This window comes from Parasteatoda tepidariorum, chromosome X2 (genome assembly GCF_043381705.1).
Source record: "Parasteatoda tepidariorum isolate YZ-2023 chromosome X2, CAS_Ptep_4.0, whole genome shotgun sequence".
Lineage (NCBI taxonomy): Eukaryota > Metazoa > Arthropoda > Arachnida > Araneae > Theridiidae > Parasteatoda > Parasteatoda tepidariorum.
The window spans coordinates 59,803,746-59,827,274 of record NC_092215.1 but is presented as its reverse complement, the minus strand read 5'-3'; the positions used below and the strand labels follow the sequence as shown (position 1 = coordinate 59,827,274).

The following is a 23,529-nucleotide window of genomic DNA, read 5'->3' as shown; positions in this document are numbered from 1 at the left end:
AGTCTACAGTTTTATTTGTAACAATGGCTAATGCTGAAGTCATGCGAGAAAATCATTTTCCGAACATTTCTGCCAAACGGAATAATTAAAATTTGTAAACGAATTTTAGTATCTGCGGCTAAATTAATACCTTCGAGTTTTCAAGAGTTAAAATAGTAATTATAATAGTTTTCAGTAGCACAAATAGTTCCGAAGTTCTTAGAGATTTGACTGGGCGTTGTTTGACAAGGTCGGGCATAAACATAGTTTTAGTAAAACATGTACTAGGTAAAAATGCATTTAGTAAAAAATGTACTAAGACAAAAATGTATTATTAGTGAGTCCAAAAAGAAAATTGAAAAACGTAATAACAAAATCCAACATTTTTTTTTATTTAAAATGTATTGAACAAATGCATAAAACTCGAAAATGAATAAAAATAACTTCTAAATTAATATTTTTATTCATTTTGCAAAATAATCGCATTTTGACAGCATTTTTTTTCTTCTTTTTTTTTCTTTTAGAAAGCTTACCGAGTTTTAGAAAAAAGTAACGATTTCATTCAACATTTCCGTTACAAATACTTGTACTTTTTCCCAAAAAAAGTAACGAAAGTACAAGTAAAAATACTAAATTTAAAAAGTAACGAAGTACAAGTAAAAGTACGTACTTTTTACTTGTACCGGCGGTACAAGTAACGAAAGTAAAAGTACTGCCATATATGTTAGTAACTGACCATTTTAAAAAACGAAAATTGAAAATAAGAAATAGTTAAAAATGCTGTGCATTTTGTATTATAACAAACCATATATATATACACTCGCATATATAGATACTAAAACTCAGTAAGTGGCTTAACAACTCAAGGAGAGCAAAAGCCTACGGTGCCTATCCCAGTTTCTCATTTTTCTTTTTCTTCTTCTTTTTTTTTTCTTTTCTTTTCTTTTTTTTTGACAAAGCACCGTTTTTTCTATCTTTTATTTGACTGGGGGTCCGAGAGCAGATGTTCCAGTTAGGTGATCATTCGAAGGTGGAACCCCTAGTGCTTAGTTCCCAAACATGCTAGGTACTTATTTTGTCGACCCACCGAAGGGATGAAAGGCTGAGTAAACCTTGTTCCTTGTCCCTGTGGCACAGTACCACAAAGCACTGCCACCAAAGCCTCGTACACAAATCTTATGGTGCAACTTAAAAACAGGATTAGAAAAAAAAATTAGTTAAAAAAATAGAAAACCATGTTTTTCGTTCAAACTAAGTTTACTGAAAACAAAGATTTAAATGATACTTAAAGATCGAAATTAAAATTAATTAAGCTACTATTGAGCACAATCAAAGGAATTTTTCAGCCGTTACTTAATATTATCAATTAATAATTAAAGAATATCAATTTTCCTTCCATGAACATAAAAAAAAAAATTTGACATTTTTGAATATGCTTATTCCTTACTTTATATTTTAATTTAACATGCAAAGAAAAATTAGAAGTCAAATTTTTAAATTAATAATATATGTAAAAGAATGAGTTCCCCTTAGTTTGTGAGCACATATGAAAATATAATACTTAGCCATTTTTTAATATCATTAATTTACAGTATTCAATTTACAACATTTGTTCATTCAAACTTTCAAATTACATTAAAAAAAAGCAGGATATATTTTTTCAAAAAAAAAATTTGAAATTAGTGGAAATGATGAAAAGGACTAAAAATATCAAATGGGCTGTTTACATTGATAAAAAGTGACGAAAAGATGTTTTATTATGAATGATTTAATTAAAAAGAATAAGCAAAGATTTTTTTTAAGATTTATTTTAACACAATGGAGCTTTAAGCAGAACAGTGCTTATAATGCAGCATTAAATAAAATAATTTACATTGATAATATTTTACATGAATTTAAAATATTTTCAAACATTTCTAAATAATGCTCTTTTATGTAAACATTGTATTTTGGAAATATTAGAATCATTAATAAAAATAAACTACATACATACAATAAAAAATTTGGTTACAATAATAACTGAAAAAAAATTCTAAAAATAAACTGAAATTGTGAAAAGCACTTCTCATTTACGCAAATGATTGTAGCAAGTACAATATATTGTTTAACAAGGTTTCTCTCTCTCTCAAAAAAATCAAAAAAAAAAAAAAAAAAAAAAAAAAAAAAAAAAAAAAAAAAAAAAAAAAAAAAACAACTTTTGATCTTAACTCATTTAACATTTACATTTTTTAAAATAATTTTAAAAACTATCGGGACATAGAGTTGCAGATAGACCGATTTATTTTAAGAATTTTTAGAGATATTATGACTTAATTTTAAATTTACTCACATAAATTGGCATTAAATAAACTCTTACAGAACAGTAATATTAAGAAAGCATTTAAAAATTGTCACATATGTTTATTTAAGGTAACGTAGACTCAAATTGGTAAATTACATTCAAGATTAGAAAGATTTTTATTGGAAAGTTTACTATTTTTTTCATTCAGATATATTTAAAGTAAAAATCTATATATAAACAGAAAATTATTTGATTTAAATGATTTCTCTTTTTTTAAAAAAAGGTTATTATTATTTTTTTTAAATCAAAAAACTTGTTATGAAAGTCATTAAATTGTCTTCTTATCCCTGTTCCAATGACTGCTCCACCCAGTATGAAAAAGCGTAGGAATGACTTTGCAATTCTGGTCAAATTACGCAGTAGCAAAATGATCACCTTTATCACTGAAATGAGTCCTTTACATGCTAAGTTTAGAAAATTAAAAGCACTAGGGTAAATAAAACAAGAATAGAATATATGCCATACGCTATATATGATGGCCAACATTGGATTTGTTGGAAAAAGGTCCAACAAAAAAACACTGTGATGCTTGGCATATTTCTTTGCCCTCTAGCAATACCTCACCATGGATTGCTTTACCAGATGTAGTAATGAAAATTAGCGTGAGTTTTATCTTAAAGGCTACCAACTCCACTGGTAGTATAACATTGTGATCATTATGGATATTTAAAACAATTTCATCGCCTGCAGCTCTTGCAATTAATTTACCATCTTCTGGAACTGTCAATATGGGGTCATTGAAGAGTAAAGTCATGCTATTTTGCGTGAATGACGCGGCTTCATACTCTAATAACTGACGTCGGTGATGGCGCACTGGTACGCTATGTAGACATATATGAACGGATATCAGGGTTGGGTTTGTAAGGAATAGTAAATCCGAGGAATGTTGCAAATCATATTGTAAGTGCTGAACGTTGCATTCACAAGCTGAATTTAAATCACATGTTTTCAACTGGCAGAATTCTTGGCATCCCGTGCAGTTTTGGGCACAATCACATGGTATTGATGTGTCGAAAACGCTTGTTGGAACTGTCATGGCATTGGAAGTTTGAAGCATTCCCAGCACGTGAAGATGGCTTTTCGTGGAATATTGTCAGGACGAAAAGTTGATCCTCTGACCAGATAAAAGTTTTTAGCCCTAGGGCTCATCCATTGCAATTTACAAGGTGGCATGCGTTTTCTGGGAAATCCATTTGGTCTGTAAGATTTTGCGATGCTTCTGTGCATGAATATCCAGCTGAAGTATCTCTCTGGCATATTTTAACAGCTGAAATCTGTTCTCCAAAGTAGGAAAAGAAGGATTATTCCTATAATAAGGGATAGAAAGTGTGGTGTCCTTATTTAATTAAATTATGTTATGTTATGTATTCTTTTTTTTCTTCTTTCATTTACTTATTTATTAAAGGTATGATTCTATAATGGAAAAGTGCGTTGTGTTAAAAAAAAATTTTTTTTTTAAATTTACATTTTATTTTAGAATAAAGAGTATTGATATGTAGTAAAAAGTTAGGGTTTCTTTTAAGTTGTTTCCGTCCGAATGCTGGATAAGGAGAAACTACTGTCTCAATATTTTGGGTGATTTTATATGTGTAACATAACAAGGAAACTATAAAATTTATGAAAATAAAAATTTAGTTCTAATAATCAAGAAAAACAGAGAAGAAATAAAAATTTAAAATTAAAAAAAACTGAGGTATAAAATTATTAAAAAAAATATCTGCTCAATTGATTTCCTTCGTTTTTTTTTTTTTTTTTGAAAAAAAAATATTAATAATTTGCTTTAAATACCTATGATAATTTCGGGAAATGCTCAAGAAGTTGTTTTACGCCAGCGTAACACATCTCCTTGAACAGTAAAATATCATCATTTTCTTACACGGAGAAAAGTTCTTTCAAGTTACATAGAAAAAAAATTATTATTATTGTTATCCACTATAACTTTAAATTTAATTTTGTGCATTTTATTTAAATATTTTTTTTTTGAGAAATATTTTGAGAGGAAAAAAAAATTTTTTTTTTCATTAAATCAATATGAACGATAATATATTCGTGTTTTCTGAGGTTTGTGAAATAGCGTATTTGTAGTAGTATCATGTTTTGTTTGTAGGTCCATTAGTTTTACAGCGAGTGCATTCCACATCTTGTCAACAATATTCTTGTCCGCTTGATACTTATCTCCGGCGATTGCCCAATTCAGAAATCTATCCGTAATCGAAGTTTTTTGACAAACTGACTTGGTTTCATCAGTCTTAATTGCTCGCTGCCGTAAATCATATCGGCTATGAGTTGGATTATTTGCAGGAGCGGTGTTGTTTCTGATGTCTGCGGCTGCGCAGTTAGGTGTATTATTGTTTGTTATCTACGTTGGTAAAGTCCTTTGTACCTCTGTGGAGGAGGCATTGTTTGCAGGACATTTTTGTGGATGGTGATAAGGGGGAATGTAATCATCAGTTTCACTCTCCTCATAAAACAAATACGAATTAGTATTTAGTAGCTATTTGACTACTTGAATTCTCTATATTTGATGTAGGCTGAGCTTGATGATTAAGAGAAGGTAAAATCAAATCAGCTCGTCTTTCAACAAAGGGAAATAATCTATGAGCATGACATCTTAAAGGTTTTGCACGGGGTTTATTAGTATCGACTATTGAGTAATTTAAATCTGAATGTTTTTCTACTATTCGATAAGGGCCTGAAAACTTCTTTGCAAATGCCCTTCCAGTAGATTGATTAGTACGTGGTGTAAAAAGGTACACTTTTTGTCCTAAATGAAATGATTTTTCTTGCGCAATATTTTCACGAAGTCGAGTCTGTTTTTTGGCAGACATTTCGAGATTCTTATAAACATTACGATAAACAAACTGCATTTCAGATAATTTATCCTCTATGTAATTTTCACATGGAAAATTGTGAATTTGGGGGTTTTTCTTCTAATATATGAAAAGGTAAGTTAAGATCTCGATTAAACATAAGAAATGAAGGTTTTTCGTGAGTAGTATCATGATAAGAATTATTGTAAATGAAGTTATAATAATCTAAATATGTGTCCCAATCAGTTGTCTTTTCCGACAGGCAAGTTAAACTTTATTCAATACTTAAATTTAATCTTTCCGATTGAGAGTTAGTTTGAGGTCTGTAAGGTGTAGTTTTTAATTTATGAATTTGTAATTGGCGTGAAAGTTCATTGAAAAGATTACTTTGAAAATTTATCCCTAGACCTGTTAGTATGGCATTAGGAATGCCAAGAATTATGATAAATTTCTTAAGTTTGTTAGCGATTGTTTGAGCTGTAATATCTTTTAAAGCGTAAAGAATGCTATATTTAGTAAAGTGGTTGATAATTGTCAATACATGTTTATTTCCTGACATGGACATTGGCAATGGTTCTAAAATATCTAAGCTCACGAGTTCCATTGGCTGAGAGGGTGTCACAAAATTTTGAAGAGGTGATTTAGTTATTGGAAAACCTTTTCGTTCAATGCATAATTTATATGAGTTGGAAAATTTTTTAATATCATTGTACAAACCTGCCCAGTAATATTTTTCTTTTAAAGTACGGTAATTTTTTGAAAATGCAAAATGTACTGTTTCGGTCTGCACTTCTAATACATGAGGTACTAAGCTTTTTGGTGTCACAATTTGTTCAAAATATTCATTTCGTGGTGCACGTTTGTTCCTATTGGTAATTCTTTTAAGTAATCTATTGCTCAAAAAATAATTATCGCATTGCGATTTACAATTAACACTTTTACCTTCCAAATAGTCAATGATAGGACTTGAAATTGAGTTTGCTCTTTGTTCATATTTGATTTTGTCTATGTCAGGTACATCAACTTTTACAACATTTATTGTTTCTTCTAAACTCCTGTTTGTGAAAATTGCAACACCATGAAGGAATCGTCATAATTGAATAAAATTTACTACACGGTTGAGTGGTAGTGGTACAAATAAATGATTAAACTTTCAAAGCAAACAAATAATAACAAGAGACGAAAATCAGTATTTTGTGTAGCCACCACGCACCGCAATAAGCGCTGCTACACGACGTGGCATGGAGTCAAGCAAATTTTGAATGTCTGTCTGAGGAAGAGCATTCCATATAGTTTGTATGCGTACCCAAAGTTCGTCTGTAGAAGCAACAGGACGAGGATCACGAGCGAGGCACCGACCAACGAAATGACACACATGTTCAATCGGTGACGTATCTGGGGAATACGCAGGCCAAGGAAGAAGCTGTACCTGCCGCAATGCAAGGAAGGATTGAACAGTCCTAGCAATATGAGGGCGGGCATTGTCTTGTTGAAATACAGCGCCTGGCAAGGCTTGAAGGAAGGGAACAGCTTGGGGCTGTAAAACTTCACTGATGTACCGGTTGTTGTTCAGATTACCCACAATTCGTAGCAATTGAGATCGTCCATGATATGCTATGGCACCCCAGACCATAACTCCGGGTGTTCGTCCACTGTGGCGTTCGATAATGCACTCCGGAAGGTGGCGTTCACAGGCATAGCGTCTGACACGAATGCGGCCATTATGGTACCACAAATTAAAGCGGGTATTCGTCAGAAAACACGATATGCAGCCAATCAGCACACCAGTCCTTATGCTGATTGGCCCATTGTAGCCGCAGGCGGCTATGGTTTAGCGTGAGGGTGATCCTGTATAAAGGAGTCCTTGCGCACAGTCCACGCTGCAGTTGACGTCTACGAATTGCTGAAGCACACAATGAAACACCTGTAGCTATGGACCACTGTGCTGCCAGTTGTCTAGAGGGAGCCGTACGGTCTGTCAGCACCATGCGGACCAGGTGTCTATCATCGCGAGCTGACGTGACATTTCGGGGTCCACTCCCGAATTTCCGAGTTGTCTGACACTCGTCCGTCCACTGCTTCCAAACACGCATCACTGTGCTGCTACTACGCTGCACACGAGCAGCTACTGCACGATGAGACAATCCAGCTTTACGAAGGCCGATAATTCTCCCCCCTTTCAAACTCCGTAAGTTGTTGAAATCTCGCTCTCTTTCGTCGAAGAGGCATAAGTAACGCCTGAGCTAACGTTTGCCACTAGCAGATAACCACCGATAACCATACACGCCTCGCTACAGCCGTCTATTTATTCGGATCCGTCCACCGTTCAGAGGGCGCTGCTCAGCATACGCATGAGATACGGGTCTGAAATTCTAATCATTCGCATATTATGCTCTACTTTGCATTTCCTGAAAATTTCAGCTTACTCGCGTAAGTCCTTCATGGTGTTGCAATTTTCACAAACATGAGTTTATATCTCTTGATAGTCCCGCAGTGGACTGATCGTTAAGACACGGTTCCCAGCAGATCACCGAAGTCAAGCATCACTGGCTACGGTCAGTGTGCGGGTGGGTGACCACTTGGATCAGTCTGCGTAGGGACCGAGGGTGTGCGGTATTGGTCCTCGTTAAACTGTGCTACCGTAAAGTGCTCGACTTCGCGCGCAGGTCGTCGGGCTACCGAAGCGGGGGTGCCATCCCCTCCGCAGAGGATCAAAATTGTGATGGCATGCCTTTGGATCATCCTCCGGGATGTTTCCCAGACCGTCGCCAATAGCCCATTGTGAAGCTCCAGTGCGACGTAAATTAACAACAACAACAAAATATCTCTTGATAAGAGATCTGATAAAAAAAATTTGCGAACCTTTTATGCGCTTGAAATCAAAGTCATAATTGGAAAGTTCTAATAACCAACGCGAAAGTTTACTAGCTGGGGAATTTAATTTTAACAAATAGTTTAAAGATTCGCAATCAGATAATATTCTAAATTTTCTACTGTAGAGAAAAATCTTAAAATCTCTAATAGCCAGCAAAGTAGCATAAGCTTCAAGATGCATGGATGGCCATTTTCTCTCATGAAGTTTTAATTTATAGGAAAAATAACTAATTGGACGTAGAATTCCATTTTTATCTTTTTGTAGGATGGCTGCACCTACCGCAATAGATGACGCATCCGTATTTAGGTAAAACATATCATCGAAGTTAGGATGTTTAAGCATGACGTCTGACATCAATTTTGTTTTAATTAGATCAAATGCTTTTTGTGCGAAAGAGTTCCATTGAAACTCATGTCTATTTTTAGTTAACTCCGTTAAAGGTGTTAGAATTTCAGAAAAATTTGAAATAAAATCTCGATAATAATTAGCTAATCCAAGAAAACGCCTCAGTTTGCGTAACGTATTGGGGATTGGAAAAATTTTTATGTTATGAAGGTTATCAGGAGGGGATTTTAAACCTTCCTTATCTACTATATGTCCTAGATATCGGATACTTGTTTGAAGGAATTTACACATTTTTGGATTTAAAGTTAAAACTGGCGAAAATGCTCAAAAACAAGTTGTAGTTTACGGATGGAGTCGGAGATTGAATGTGAGGGTACAATTACGTCATCTATGTAAGCTGATATGTTTTCGGACTGTAGTCCATTAAGGACTTTGTCAGCTGTTTCTTGAAAAATTTGAGCTGAATTTTTCGTTCCAAAACTTAAATATTTATATTGGAAGTTGCCATATGGGCTTGAAAAAGAATCTACTTAATAATACTAATGGCCTTCAAATCTCTTGGATTAAAGCACATAATAACAACGATGGAAACGAACAAGCTGATAATTTAGCTAAAGAGGCAATTAATACGGGTCAATTTTTCAACGTCAAAGTTCCACACTCATTCATTAAGCTTAAAGCTGAAACACAAATTAAAAAGGACTGGCAACACTACTGGCATCATCACAAATCAAAATCAGGAACATTAATCAGAGAAATTTTACCAAATGTCTCATTTAAACCTTTGGAATGGAATGGACAGCTAATCCTCTTCTTTACAGAGCATGGCCCCTTTAAAGCATATCTAAAGCGATTCTGCCTGGCAACTGACAATACGCCTGTGGAGGAGTAGGAACAGTGTGGCATTATGCAATAGAATGTCCGCTTACCACATCCTACAGTTTTAAACAACCAAAGCTAGAATTCCTCATAGCTTGGAAGAGATCCTTGAGACAGAAGGCAACAAACCTCATTAATTTTCTAGAAGAATACGAGGAAATCCTGAAATAATTTTCATGAAAAAATAACAAATTATGCAAAGTTGAGCAGCAACCACAACTAAACTTGGCCAATTAGCTCTGGATACTTTTTAATCAAATGCCCTAACAAATAGAACAATCGTTTTTTTTTCATATTTCTTTTTATTTTCTTCTCTTTTTTGTTTCGATTTGCTATTTTTCCTCTCTTTTTTTTCTGTCTCGTCTTCCAACCTTAACCATTAACCGATAAATGCCCTTTTAGGGGCATAGGCGCGGGGTTAAATGTGTGTGTGTCTGTGGGGGGGGGGGCTTGAAAAAGCAGTTAAATATTTGTCTTACTCGCGCAGTTTAATTTGATGCAAACTAGAATTGGCATCTAAGGTACTAAAATAATTTGCGCCTCGCAAGGAGTTTAAAATATCGGAGATTAAAGGTAACTTATAAGTTGAAGAAATTGTAATTTGATTCAGTTTACGATAATCTATTACTAAACGCCACTGGTTCTCTTCTTTCTTTCGAACTAAAATTAAAGGAAAACTATATCTGCTGTTTGTTTTTTCAATTATGCCTGAATTTTCTAAGTCTGAAATTTGACATTTAAGTGTGTCACACAAGGATACTGTAACCGGGAAAGGTCAACTATTCTATTGGAGGAGCTTCTAATGTGCATTTCCTATTGTTTTTAAGGAAGTGCTAAATATGTCAGCATTTTCGAAAATCAAATTTGATAATTTCTGTTTTGCTTCGTTTGGAGCTCCAGTCATATCAAAATCTTCTAACTTTGATTCTTTTCTCCTAATATCAGCCATAAATTCATTTTTGTTAACTTTAATTTCAGTATTTATGTGAGCAATTTTCATATTTTTATTTAAATGCAAATTTGTTTTTGAGAGGTTATTTATTGCTAACGGGATTTGTCCATTTTTATCAACCATGCACAGAGATTTATGCACTTCAACGTTGCAATTTAGATTAGATGTCAATAACACAGAGCTTCCTGGTTGAATATTATGATTAGATTTAATTTTAATTACGGCTGATTCGTTTGGTTTAAGTTTAATCTTTTTCACAAGTTTACCAGTAGTTTTCATTAATAATACATTCATTTTATGCACTCCAAATTTATGTATTTAAGAGGATGAATCACTAAAAGTTACCATTTTATCGTCAACGTTTATTTTACACTGAAATGATGAAAGAAATTCGAAACCTAAAATTATATCGTAGTCCTGAGCAAAAGATCTGACTTAGTGACTGTAAAATTATGCTGCAAAAACTTTGTCTGTAATTAAGAGTGATTAGGTAACATTACCATTGGACTTTATTTCATTTCCAGTTAAAGTAGTAATTTTGATATTAGAATTAAAGCTATTAAATGTGATTAATTCGGAAGGTATTTTTCAAAATGCTTTATTGCTTATAAGAGATACACTTGCTCCGGAGTCCAAAATAGCATAAAATTTTAAATTTCCTACTTTTAATTGGATTATTGGTAATGCGCAATGTTTTCCTAATTGATAAGTTTGTATCATTGTAACCCCTTAAATTTTGAGAGAACTGTGGGGATTTTATCGTTCCCTCTGAAAGTTTAAATAACGTTGCTTTGGAAAAGTCTGTCTGTTATCTGCAGACGGTGTGGGATGGGTCATTGACCTCGATTGAATGCCGCGAGTGGTGTTAGGTGCATTATTGTATTCGTGTCGCCTGTAATTATTATTATCCCTATGAAAAGAGGTACGTTGATTATCTGAAAATCTGCGCCTAACACCTCGAATGTTTTGATTACGTTGAAACCAACATTGATCGGATGCATGATTTTGACGACCGCAGTGGATACACTTTTGATTTCTTTGTGGCATTTGTTGGTGGAAATCTGGATTTTGTCCTCTTATATTTATTTTCTCAATTTGTTTCTCGAGATTGCTTATCATCGCATTTGAAATTTCGGTCTGCTTATTAAGAAACTCGGTCATTTTTCTTTCGAGTCCCGTTTCTGATTCCGTCGCAACATTATTACAGCTTTCTGAATCACAAGTGAATTTCAAATTCATTTATTTCATCCAATAGCGCACTTTCAACAGCTTCATCGAGCGTATTTGGGTTTCTGCTTAGGGCTAACCGCTTAAGGGGTGTTTGCAAATCCTCCAAAAATTTTGCCAGTTTTGCTTGGTCGACTATAGGACCCGCATCTTCCTTCGATGAATTTTCTATCTCGAAATAATTTATAGTTAAGTTTGATACCCTTGTCGAGAAACTGCGAACGGATTCACCCGGATTTTGTTTACAGTTTGAAAATTGCTGCTGACGATGGGGAAGTGCTGTTTCGCTTTCAAAAAATTTTGTGAATTTTATTTTTATGTTGCCAATTTCTTTTTCATGAATGAGTTCAGGGTCTTCTATGAAAAAGTGTAACGCAGGACCTTTTAATTTACTTTTCATTACGGCAATATGTTCCGCATCCTTCCATTCCACGATTTCACCAACCTCTTAAAAAAATATTTAACATTTGAAAATAACTCTCCATCGAATATATTTTCTAAATTCTGATATCCAGCGATCTTGGGCTTGGGGGATCGGATATTTTTTTAAAAATTCTTATATATGTATATTATTTATTTAAAAAATGAAAGAATCTTAACAGTAAATACCATTTTACATAAAAAACGGAGAACATAAAAGAATTAAATAACACTATTATAACACAAGGATTTGAAAACGAAATAAAAGAATTCACTCAAAAATATTAAAATAGTAAACTCCCTATCCATTAGCAAAGAAAATTTTTTTTCTAAAGGCACCATAATGTGACGGGTAATTATAATTATAATTTATAATTATATTTATTACTTAATCATTATACTATTATATAAGGAGGAGGAGGAGGAGGACCACACTTACCCATAGCTGCTCGTATAGAGAGTTTCGCTTGGAGTCGGACTGAATTCTTTGCATTCTGCCTCTTTCCTCTTTTTATGGAGTTTATTTATACATTTTATTTCAAGGGGTTAAACGTGATCTCATGGTCTTATCATGCACCCGAAGGTCGACGAATCAAACATAATCTTGTGACAAATTTCTAGAAAGTTAAAAGTTCAACTGACCATTATAATTCGATTGCGAGATGAGACGACGGGATCTTAATCAACTGTTTAATTAACAAAAGATTAACAAGTTTGACCGCGAGAATTGTCACGAGGCAACGTCGTGTGCAACTTTTATACATGAACTTTTTATCTGACATTATTTAGATTACGTTGTTTTTGCTATATTTATTCGAGGATTTCATACTAAAATCAAATTAAAATAACTTATTATAGCTATATACAAAATTTTAGTGATAATCATTTTTACAGCTTTAATCGAGTGTTTCTAGGCAAGAAAGTCTGAAGAGAAAAAAGTGCTTGAAAAATAAAATGTAGATTGTATAGCAATTCTAATGGGGTCGCATTCATTTAATCGACAATCACTTCATCTACAGGCCTTTTCATCGACAGACCATTTCATCGACTAGGTCATTTCGTCGACTGACCGTTCCTGGAACATGGTCGTTTCGTCGACAGGCCATTTCGTCGACAGGGTCATTTCGTGGACAAGTCATTTCGTCGACAGGGTCATTTCATCGACAAGTCATTTCGTCGTCAGGGTTATTTTGTCGACAGGGTCATTCCATCGACAGGATCATGGTGGTGATTACAAAGAATTTAATCCGAAGAACGCTAATCTTTTAGATAGTTACATAGTAAAATTATTTCTTGTTTTATCAAACATTTATATATTCCCTGCGTTTATATATTTATTTTTTCAAGCTCAGTTGATTTTTTTTCATATGCAAGTAATCGTTAATTTTGTTATTATTGACATATTAGCGAAATTTTCTTACACAAAATTTCAATATTTATATATTTTCTCTTTAAAAAAAATCGATATAGGAAAAAACAAACTAAGTTGTATGAGTGGCTATTACGAAGGAATATATTTTCAAGACGAGCACTAAGGAAAGTCCTTTAAAAAGTGTAATCGGAAATGTTTTTTAACATCATGTTTGATAAGTGTACTGAAAAAGAAATGTTAATTTTTTTCACCAAAACGAAAAAAGTGGAATTTTGAATGTTGATAGAAGTTTATTGTGAAATTTTACCGTTGCGGTTTTTGCTATGCGTGAAAATTTTTATAAATTTTTTTCTCATTTTTAGGCTACTTAACAAACTTGATATTTTAAATATGTATAAATTTTTTATTTTCATTTTTTTCTACATTTTAGTTTTGAGTCTCCTGGCTTGTTCAAGCCGAAAATAATCAAAATTTTGATTGGCGATAAGTTCTGCTAATACTGGTCTGAAAGCGTTTGAAAATTGTGTTTTCATCTTGTACAGAAAATCAGTTAAAAATTTCAGCAATTAAACTAATCAAAAATTGGACAAATTTTATTTGTCGATGAAATGACCCTGTCGATGAAATGACCCTGTCGACGAAATGACACTGTCGACGAAATGACTTCTCGAAGAAATGACCCCGTAGACGAAATGACTTGTCGACGAAATGACCCTGTCGACGAAATGGCCTGTCGACGAAACGACCTGTCGAGGAAACGGCCTGTCGACGAAATGATCTAATCGATGAAATGGCCTGTCGATGATATGAACCAGACCCTTCTAATGCACATTCTCAAGGTTTTCTATAATTTACGATATTTCTCTTTTCTATAACTCAAGGAACTGCTGAATGTTCAGTGGCATTTTAAAAACATTGAAATAAACTTATGTTTGTGAAAATTGCAACACCATGAAGCTTAAATAAATAATAAAAGTTAATTTTTTCTCGTTTTGAATTTCAATCAATGATATGTTTCGATGAAACAAATTTCATTCTGGAAATAGCGAAATTATTGAGTAGGTTCCTTGGAGCAATATCATTCTTATCCTCTTTTGACGAAATATAGGAAAAATTGGTTTTCACAGTTTCTGTAAAAAGTATGTTAGCCTTCTTCCCGCGTTTTTGTTTTCTTTATCAAAATAAGTTCGGAAATTGTGTATTTTTTATTCCATTTTTTTAAAATCAGATTATTCTAAAATTGGCACGGCTTCGGAATTTTCTTACAAATTTCAATTTTTAATATTTCTTGCTTTACAAAATAAGGCATTTTCCTGATAACAAATTATACTACAATAATATCTTGGGAATCATGCTAAAGTTAAAAATTAAACAAAATAGTTTAGTATATTATCCGGAAAAAAATCTACATGGTATCATAAAGAAAGAGTAAAAGATATAATGAAATAATTAGTTGGATAGTTCTATGAATCACACGTGGTCAGGTAATTAAAAACTTAATTTCACAACTAAGATGTTAGGACGACATTTAAGATGCTGAGATATTTCGAGACGCTTAAAAATTTTGGCTACGCATACGACGTTAGCTTTTTATGTTCGGTGTCTTTATACACTTTGTAGTGACTTTTAGAACATCAACACTATTTTAGATAATCCGTGTTGAAGTCACAAAGAACAAACGAAAAAGAACAGAAAAAAAGACAATCAATAATTTATATTCTTTTTTCGAAAAAAATAGTATGCTTAGTAAATAATCAGCTGTTTTGCATCAAATAATTTTAAACAGCGGAATGTTTTTAATTTCTTAACAAGGTTTCACACTTAGCTAGCAGACAATAATTATTTTTAAAAAAAAACTTGACAATAATTTAAAAAGGAACTTTACTTTAAAGAAAACCTAAATTAAAGTACTGAAAAATTTGATTAGTATATTAATGAAGAAATAATATACGTAGTAGGGTAAAGAATAAGATTTTTAAAAATGTTAAATTTTAATTAAATTGTTTTTAAAATAGCTCTGCGAAACACACCTGGACAGATGATTGAAAAATTTCTTTTAAGATTAAGACGATATATAAGATGTTGAGAAATTTGCGATGATGTGAGAGATGCTCAAAAATGTTGAATACGTATTTTTATTAATATTTATAAAATATAGATTCAAGAAATTGATAAATATATTATTCCAAATCTATGCATACGTATGCATATTATTGAAATTGTATCAGTTATTGAGAAAAAAAACTAAAAAATAAAAAATAATCACGTTAAATAAGCACAATCTGGTGTATAATCATATTCTATCAGAAGCATGCTTTAATAAAACTAGACATTCGTTTAGAATGTTTTTTATTCAAAATGTTTTATTCAAATTTCTTCACTAAATTGCAAATAAATTATTAAACGACTAAAAAGGAAACATTGTATTTTATAGTTTAAAAGAAATAAAAATAAAAAAATTAGCAATCGGTTATTAGCGAAAAAAATATGAATGAAATTTTACACTACGCGCTTGACGTCAAATTCCTCGTAAGTTTATCACATTTTAATATTAATCGCCCCATTTAATTATTTCTTCATTGTCGCCAAATTATTTTTTTAAAAATAATTCATTTTAATTTTTCTCTGCTTCTAATAAATGAAAACAGTTGAAACTTTAGATTTTTCAATTGAAAAATATGTAGATTAATATGGTATAAAAAATTCATTCCTTATGATTCAAAATTTTTTCATCCTCAATTTAATTAAATAATAAAAAATAATTATTAAAAATTATTTTCTTCAAGAAATCATCTTTGGGTAAATGAGTTTTATGCGTGGATGCAATTTTTTTTGAATTGCTTCATAAATTTTTTAAATATCTCTCCTGACCAAACTATGGGGACCACATTTTCCTGATTGCGGCTACCCCTATATTTTTAAGATTAAGAATCCAAATATGTTAAAAAAAAATTTTATTCAGAGAAAATACGTTTCTGCATCCGATTTCGCAACTTAGTTAATAATTAGTATTAAATAATTAGCATATTTGAGGTCATCCCCAGGAACCATTAAGATTAGCACTTAGTTCGTGAAAATCCGATCATTAGAACGAAAGTTATTCTGGGTGATATCTTTCTTTTTTGGGGACTGTACAATTATCCAATGGTTATCAGTCAAAAAATTTAACATCTTTGAAGAGATAAAAGGAACATAATAGAGAACAATTTAATACAGATAACATATTCCGTAATTAGCAATAGTATGCCTTTTTAGAATATGGCAATCGAATTAATATGTGCAAACCGAGCTTCCTATTCCAGGATATCCAGTAAATAAAGATGGGATTAAGCCATTTCAGACTTTGGAGCACCAAGTACAGAAAATGAACTTAGATCAGAGGTGTCAAACTCAATTTTGCAGAGGGCCATATATTAATTAGAATGTTTGGACGGGCCAGATTCAAATAAAAAAATGTACTGAATTATTATAACATTTTATTTATTTAATTGTATAGTATATAACAGAGGTTTCCAACTGGCGGCCCGGGGGCCGCATCCGGCCCGCGAAGCCTTTTTTTGTGGCCCGCGAACTGAAATATATTAGTTGTCATTATTTTGCGGACAATTTTCGTAAAAAATCTATATGGGTTTAAAATACTTTTCTCGTTAATAAAAACCTAATTTCTTCGTTTCTGTGAAATTTAACATACCAACGGTGCAAAGAAATTTATTTTTCAGGTCTTGCATCCAAGAAAATATTTATTCAAATATAAAAATAATCGTGTGTGTTGCTCTTTTTTATTTCATTTTTTTCGTATTTTGTGAATATAATTTAGCATGTGCGTATTAGAAATTTTCTCGAAGAAATTCTCCGATTTAACTTTTAGAAACCATTCATTTTGTACGAAAATATTTAAACACACATTTGTAAATTTAAAATGTAAATATCTATTCTCTGGTGGTTGCAGTAGATAAACCTCAATTTTCTCGTTGAATATTTTGTGTGCTACTATGTAAGTTTTAATACAATTAGCACATTAATTGTTTAATACATAGGTGCTCACTTGAAAGTTATTGTAGCCCGAATTTTTATTATTTATTTAATATTTTTAAGAATATCATTAATAACAATTAAATATTTTTAAAAATTTACTTATTTTTATTTGTAATTCAATACTTTTGTTTTGTACAACTTGATAAAACTCTGACAGTAATATTTAATGTTCCTTCAAACATAAAAGAGTCCTACAAAGAATTTTGATAAAGTTGTTGCCCGCCATTTGATTTGTGTTCTTAATTGTGGCCCCCGGTCTCATGTAAGTTGGAAACCCCTGGCATATAATATAGGGTTGTTAAAATCATATCAAAGTTATAAAAGAGGGTAATTATTTTGAGCTCGAGGAACCAGATACCTGACTTCTCTTGTTTTTGACAAACTCATTGATGTCCGGTTTCATATTTGTTGTAATTATTCTAAGAATTGATTGGAGATGTTTATTCGTAAGTCTTGTGCGATGTTAGTTCTTATTTATTTTCATGACGGAAAACATCTGCTCACATAAATAGGTGTTACCAAACATGCACAGAATGCGTGCGTGCTGCATGCTTTTTTAATTCCGGGTAGTTATCCAAACTCTTGTATAAAATGTAAGAGCGTTAATCTCTTTAAATTTTTCTTTCAAAATACTGTCTGATTGAAATGCTGTCCGATCAACTCCATTTGCAAATGAACTGGTGCCTGTGAAGCTTCAAAATTGAATGGATTGTTGAAAATTGGGAATTCCATTTCATTCATTTTGTGGAAGTTTTCAAAACGATTGCTGAATTCCGTGATCAGATTTTGCAAAAGTTGAGAATATTGATCAAATTTTTTTGGTTCACTGTGACAAATGATTTTAAATGAGGGAAATGATCCAAAGTTTGATTTTTTACCTGATTTTCCCACAGCCTCAGCTTTGTTTCAAAGGCTTGAATAAATGAATACATTTGAGTGACAATCAGATTTTTACCCTGTAACTTTACATTCAGATTAGTCAAGTGTTTATTCATGTCTACCAAAAAGGCACAATCAATCCACCAGTCATTGTCATAATCAATTGGGTTGCCTTTTTCTAACATGAAAGCTTGAATAGGGTCGCGTAAAGCAAAAAATCTTTCTAAAACTACTCCTCGACTGAGCCAACGAACTTCGGTGAAATAAGGGACATCTAAAAAATTTTCGTTCAAATATTGTAAAAACTGCCTGAACTGTCGGTGATTTAGTCCTGTGCTCTTTATAAAATTTACTATTTTAATTATAGGCTGCATGACATGGTCCATTTTTTAATGTTTGGATGTCAATGATTCCTGATGAATTATACAGCGAAATCCCTCAAAATTCCCTGATTTTTTCTGTTTCAATTTAGTTACAACGCCCGAATGTTTGCCAGCCATTGCAGGAGCACCATCCGTAGTTGTGCTGCTAAGTGTATTCCAGTCGAGTTCATATTCTGCTATCAAATGCTCAATTGCAGAATAAATATCATTTGCTGTTGTAGTACCTGTCAATGGAACGCACTTTAATAGTTCTTCAGTTATTTCAAAGTTACTGTTAATACCTCGTATAAAAACAGCAAGTTGAGCTGTATCAACAGTAGTACTCTCGTCAACAGCCAGTGAAAAGTTTGTAAATTCCTTAATTTTCTCCTTCAGTTGAAGAACCAAATTTTGAGATAAATCATTTATTCTTGAAGCAACAGTGTTTCTTGACAGCGAAGTATTTTGAATTATTGACTTTTGAAATGGAAATGAAACATCGGCAACTTTCAACATACAGTCTTTAATAAAATCACCATCAGTGAAAGGTTTTGATCTCTTCGCGATTTCTAATGCAATAATAAAACTTGACTTCAGGGCATCTTCGCTCTCAGTATTAGCTTTAGTAAACATCGATTGTTGACCTTGAAGTTTAGATTTTAAAGATGACAATGTGTCCATTCTTATTTTTTCAGTGTAACAATCGAATCTTGATTTATGATTCGTATCATAGTATCTCTTCAAGTTAAACTCCTTACAAACGGCAACTGTTTGATTGCAAATCAAACACAGTGGCTTACCTTTCTATTCTATGAAAAAATATGCGATTTCCCATTTAGACTGAAAAACTCTGCACTCACTATCAACTTTACGCTTTTGTGCCATTATGCCAAAATCGTAACAATTATGGAACTCGACACAACAATTATGGATATTGCACGCTCGCGACACTAACAAATGCACAATACCTTCACAATCACTAGTTCGCAGTACAACTAAAATCCTTCTCCGACCGTATCGTTTCGATTACTCAACTCAACTGACTCACGTCGCCCCGACCGCATACCGATAAGGAAGGTTCTAGTCTACACTCGAAGCGCGTGGAAGATTCCGCTTGTTGCTAAGAAATGGCGTTACTGTCTAGCTCTCTCGCTTGTCTAGGCACGCGCTGCCCGTGAAATTACTCATAAATGTAGTGCGCGCATTTTAAAACTTCCGTAGAGGAATCTAGTGAAGTCTAAAAGCTCTAAAAAACATGATTCTTCTTTCTGTGACACATTGCGATCGCGGGCCGTATCTTTGACATGACTGTCTTAGATGATATTTAGGGCTACTAAATTATCATCGACCAAGCGAAGCTCACACACAAGCGTTATTGTGGGAATATCTATTGGTTATAAGAGATCGGACAAAATCGTTATTCAGTGAATGGATGAATTATTTAAAGCTGTCGAATATTCGAAAAATCAGTTGGTAAACACCAACTTTTGTTTCATTCTTCCCTTGAAGCACAATTAGCTTTCCATGTAGACATATCCAACTATTCAATAGGCGCTGTCCTGCATCAAATTCCACCATCTGGTTTACAACCTCTAAGTTTCTTTTTTAAGGGAATTAAATGAAACTGAGAAAAAAAATTCTACACATGACCGAAAACTTTTGGCTGTTATTCTTCAATTAAACATTTTCATTTTATGGTCGAGGGCAGCGTATTTACTTTTTACACAGACCATAAACCTCTAGAATTCCTTTATACAGAAAAGTGAAAAATGTACGCTTGCTGATGCACTCTGCCCGGTGGATTCTCCATCGTAATTAATTTTATGATAACCACGAAATTATTATTTAATTAAATTGCCTCGTATCATGCTAATTTTATCTCTTCAATGAAGTTAAATCTTTTCAAAATAAATATTTGTTCAGTTCAAAGAAACATCTGCTTAATTCAAAGATGGAAAGCCGTCCAATCTAAAGAGAGAGAAAAATATTTGTTCTATCCAATCCAAGAATTTAACTTTTTTAAATCTCATCCCAGAAATTGTATATTTCTTATTCACCTCTTGATTCATAGTGAGAACATAAAAAAACCCATCTGAAATTCATTTCTTATAATGAATAAAAATGAACCATAATTTCTTCTAACAGTGTAAGTATGTCAAAATTTCATAAAAACCTATAAACCGGTTCTTTTTTTTAATTCAAGCGATTCGGTAATTTTGAAATAATTTTTCAATGCACAATCACGCCCATTCTCATCAACACTACTCATCCTAACTTTAGGATGAGTGAGCGAATTTTTGGGTTCTTCTACTACTGTTTAGGTTGTTGTGCATCATATATTCTATAATATATTCTATAATATATAGAGATCAGAGAGTATGGCGGATGGTCAAGGAACTTCCTACCAAGAGTCTTGCTTTGCCTTGCTGTCTCCCGGTGTGGTCTCGCCTTGCCATTCAATGACAGTACACCAGATGTGAGCTATTAGGACTGTTTTTTTCCAAATAGCCTCCTTCAATTTTGACAATATTGTGTTGCAGTGATGGTTCTAAACTCCAAAAAGTCCAGTAACAAAATTCTTGCTTTAGACTGAGATGCCTGCTTTCGTTTTGCCCTGGCATTGAGACAGATTAATCTACTTGATTATTGTTGAACGATGCTCAATGGTGTAAAAATGTCTGACACTCAACCGCTACCTTGATTACTCCATTGCAATTCGATTCCCAATTGACCACTAGAGAAGAAGTTTATTTTTGAACCCCCTCGTATTTATAAATAGCAATTTTTCACACTGAATGCATTTTTAATAATTTAAATTTTAAATAATTTAAAACAGCGTGAAGATTGTAGGTAAAAACTGGAGAATAAATAAAATATTAGTATAGTTCATTTTAAATTCTTTGAGAATTCTTGGGCATCTCATTTTTACGCAACATAAAGTAAATACATATGATAAAATTTTCTTTTTATTTTCAACTTAGTAGCATCTTTTTTTTTCTTTTTTGTATAAAATAGTTTAAATCATATTTCAACGCATTGTTGGCATATACCAGGAGTACAAGATTTTGCCATAAGCGGTGTCTTCTTTGATCGATATGTGGTGTCTCATTTTGCTATAAGTCGTGTCTCATTTGAACCCCATCGCCTTATGCATTGATAACAGACTTAGCAGCAAAATAACTTTGTCCCTCATTGGATCAATTTTAAAAACTCTTTTGCTCGATAAGGGTTTAAAGAACCTTTATTGTACCAATATTGGCCCTTTATAGAATTCTCAGACTAATCCGATATTTTATAGACATTATTCAACTAATATAAGCTCTTTATAGAATTGTCCGTTTAATTCAATATTTTATAATCATTATTCAGGCAATATCAGCTCCATATAGAATTGTCCGACTCACGTGATATTTTATAGTCACTATTCTGCCAATATCGACCCTATTTATTATTATCAAACTTACTGAATATTTCAAAGCCACTACACAGCCAATATCGGACCTATATAAATTTGTTCGATTTACCTGATATTATATAGCTATTATTCAGCCAATATAGACCTTTTATAGAACTGTCAAATTCACTCAAAATTTTATAACTATTACTCAGACAACATTATCTCCATATAGAATTGTCCGATTCACCCGATATTTTTCAGCCAATGTCAGCCTTATATATAATTGTCAGACTCACTGAATATTTTATAGCCACTATTCAGCCAATATCGGCCCTATATAGACTTGCCCGATTTACCCGATATTAAATAGCAATTCAGCCAATATCGGCCCTATATAGAATTGTCAAATTCACCCGATACCTTATACCGATTATTTAGTCAATAATGCCCTATATAGAAATATCCGATTACCCCAATAACTTTTATTAACAAATTTATACGTTACGTTATTTAACAAATATAGACCCATAATGGAATTTTCATATTTAAACAACATTTCCCCCCTATTCAGTCCATATAGGCTCTATATCAAATTTTCAGGTTCACCTGGTACTTTACACTTGATTGTTTTTCTGATATTTGGAACAAAAGAGGTATTTAAAAGGTATAAAGAAAATTTACCTCATTTCACCTAAAGAGAATGAGGTACTTATTGAGGTGCATGAAGTCATTTTATTTATACCTAAGCTTATTTTCAGGTTGTTTTAAATTCACTTCTTATCAACCAGACTGATGAGGTGATTTCTAAGGCATACAAGGTTGGTTTTCTGACACTTGTAACAAAAGAGGTACTCATGAGGCATAAAAAGATTACTTTATTTTAACTGAAGAAAGTCAGGTATTTATTGAGGTGTATGAAATTATTTTATTTATACCAAAGCTTAGTTTGAGGATGTTTAAAGTACACTTCATATTAACTAGCTCACTTCCCAGAGTTCCGTGAGAGTCGGAAAATGGCATGTATGTTGATAATCAAAAGTCTATGCGATATTCGGTAAGTGTGATTGACATTTTTTAATTTAGTTTTATCACTTTTAATCAAATATGCTTTAATTGTCAAGCTTACATTTTATTATTTTCGTTGTAAAGACGGATCCTGATCTAACTTAATTAAAGTTGGAGGATATTCTTAGAAGCTACTGCTGTAGGCTTAGCAATCAGAGAGAAAAATTTGAATATTTCTTTTCGCTGCAGGGTAAAGCTACAGGTGAATCGTTAAAGCTGGTTATGCACAGTATATTTTATTGTTTATTATTTGTTCAAATATAACTATTTTTTTTAAATTTTGCTTGAATGTATATGCTTTAACGTAGCAGTATCCAATTAACGAATTTGCTGATTAATTGAATAACATGTTTATAATTCCTCTTATTAATAAATCATTGATAATTGAAAGATTTTAAAACAGAAATTTTGCTTTGAAATTCTTCTACAACTGTATGCAGATCGCTTTCTTGGATATTGTATGTATATGCAAAGTTTATATTGTTGTTTATGAGTGAAAATATGTATAATAACACTGCATTTTAAACCTGATTAACATGCGATTTCCTTTTTGATGATTATATATATATATTTAGTGTTTGGAAGGATGTG

The 23,529-nt window shown here is 32.5% G+C and overlaps 1 protein-coding gene and 1 long non-coding RNA gene across 2 annotated transcripts in view; both read right to left on the bottom strand.

Annotated features, from left to right (window-relative positions):
• Positions 1–12,399, bottom strand: part of LOC139427239 (uncharacterized) — a 30,058-nt gene extending 17,659 nt beyond the window's left edge. Inside the window, exon 1 of the long non-coding RNA XR_011638379.1 lies at positions 12,268–12,399. This is a non-coding gene — a long non-coding RNA (uncharacterized lncRNA). The remainder of the gene's footprint in view (positions 1–12,267) is intronic.
• Positions 12,400–18,503: 6,104 nt separating this feature from the next.
• Positions 18,504–19,157, bottom strand: LOC107451907 (general transcription factor II-I repeat domain-containing protein 2A). Its single transcript, XM_016068140.3, has one exon. It carries the CDS (start codon positions 19,155–19,157, stop codon positions 18,504–18,506), a length of 654 nt encoding a protein of 217 aa, XP_015923626.3.
• Between the last annotated feature and the right edge of the window lie 4,372 nt (positions 19,158–23,529).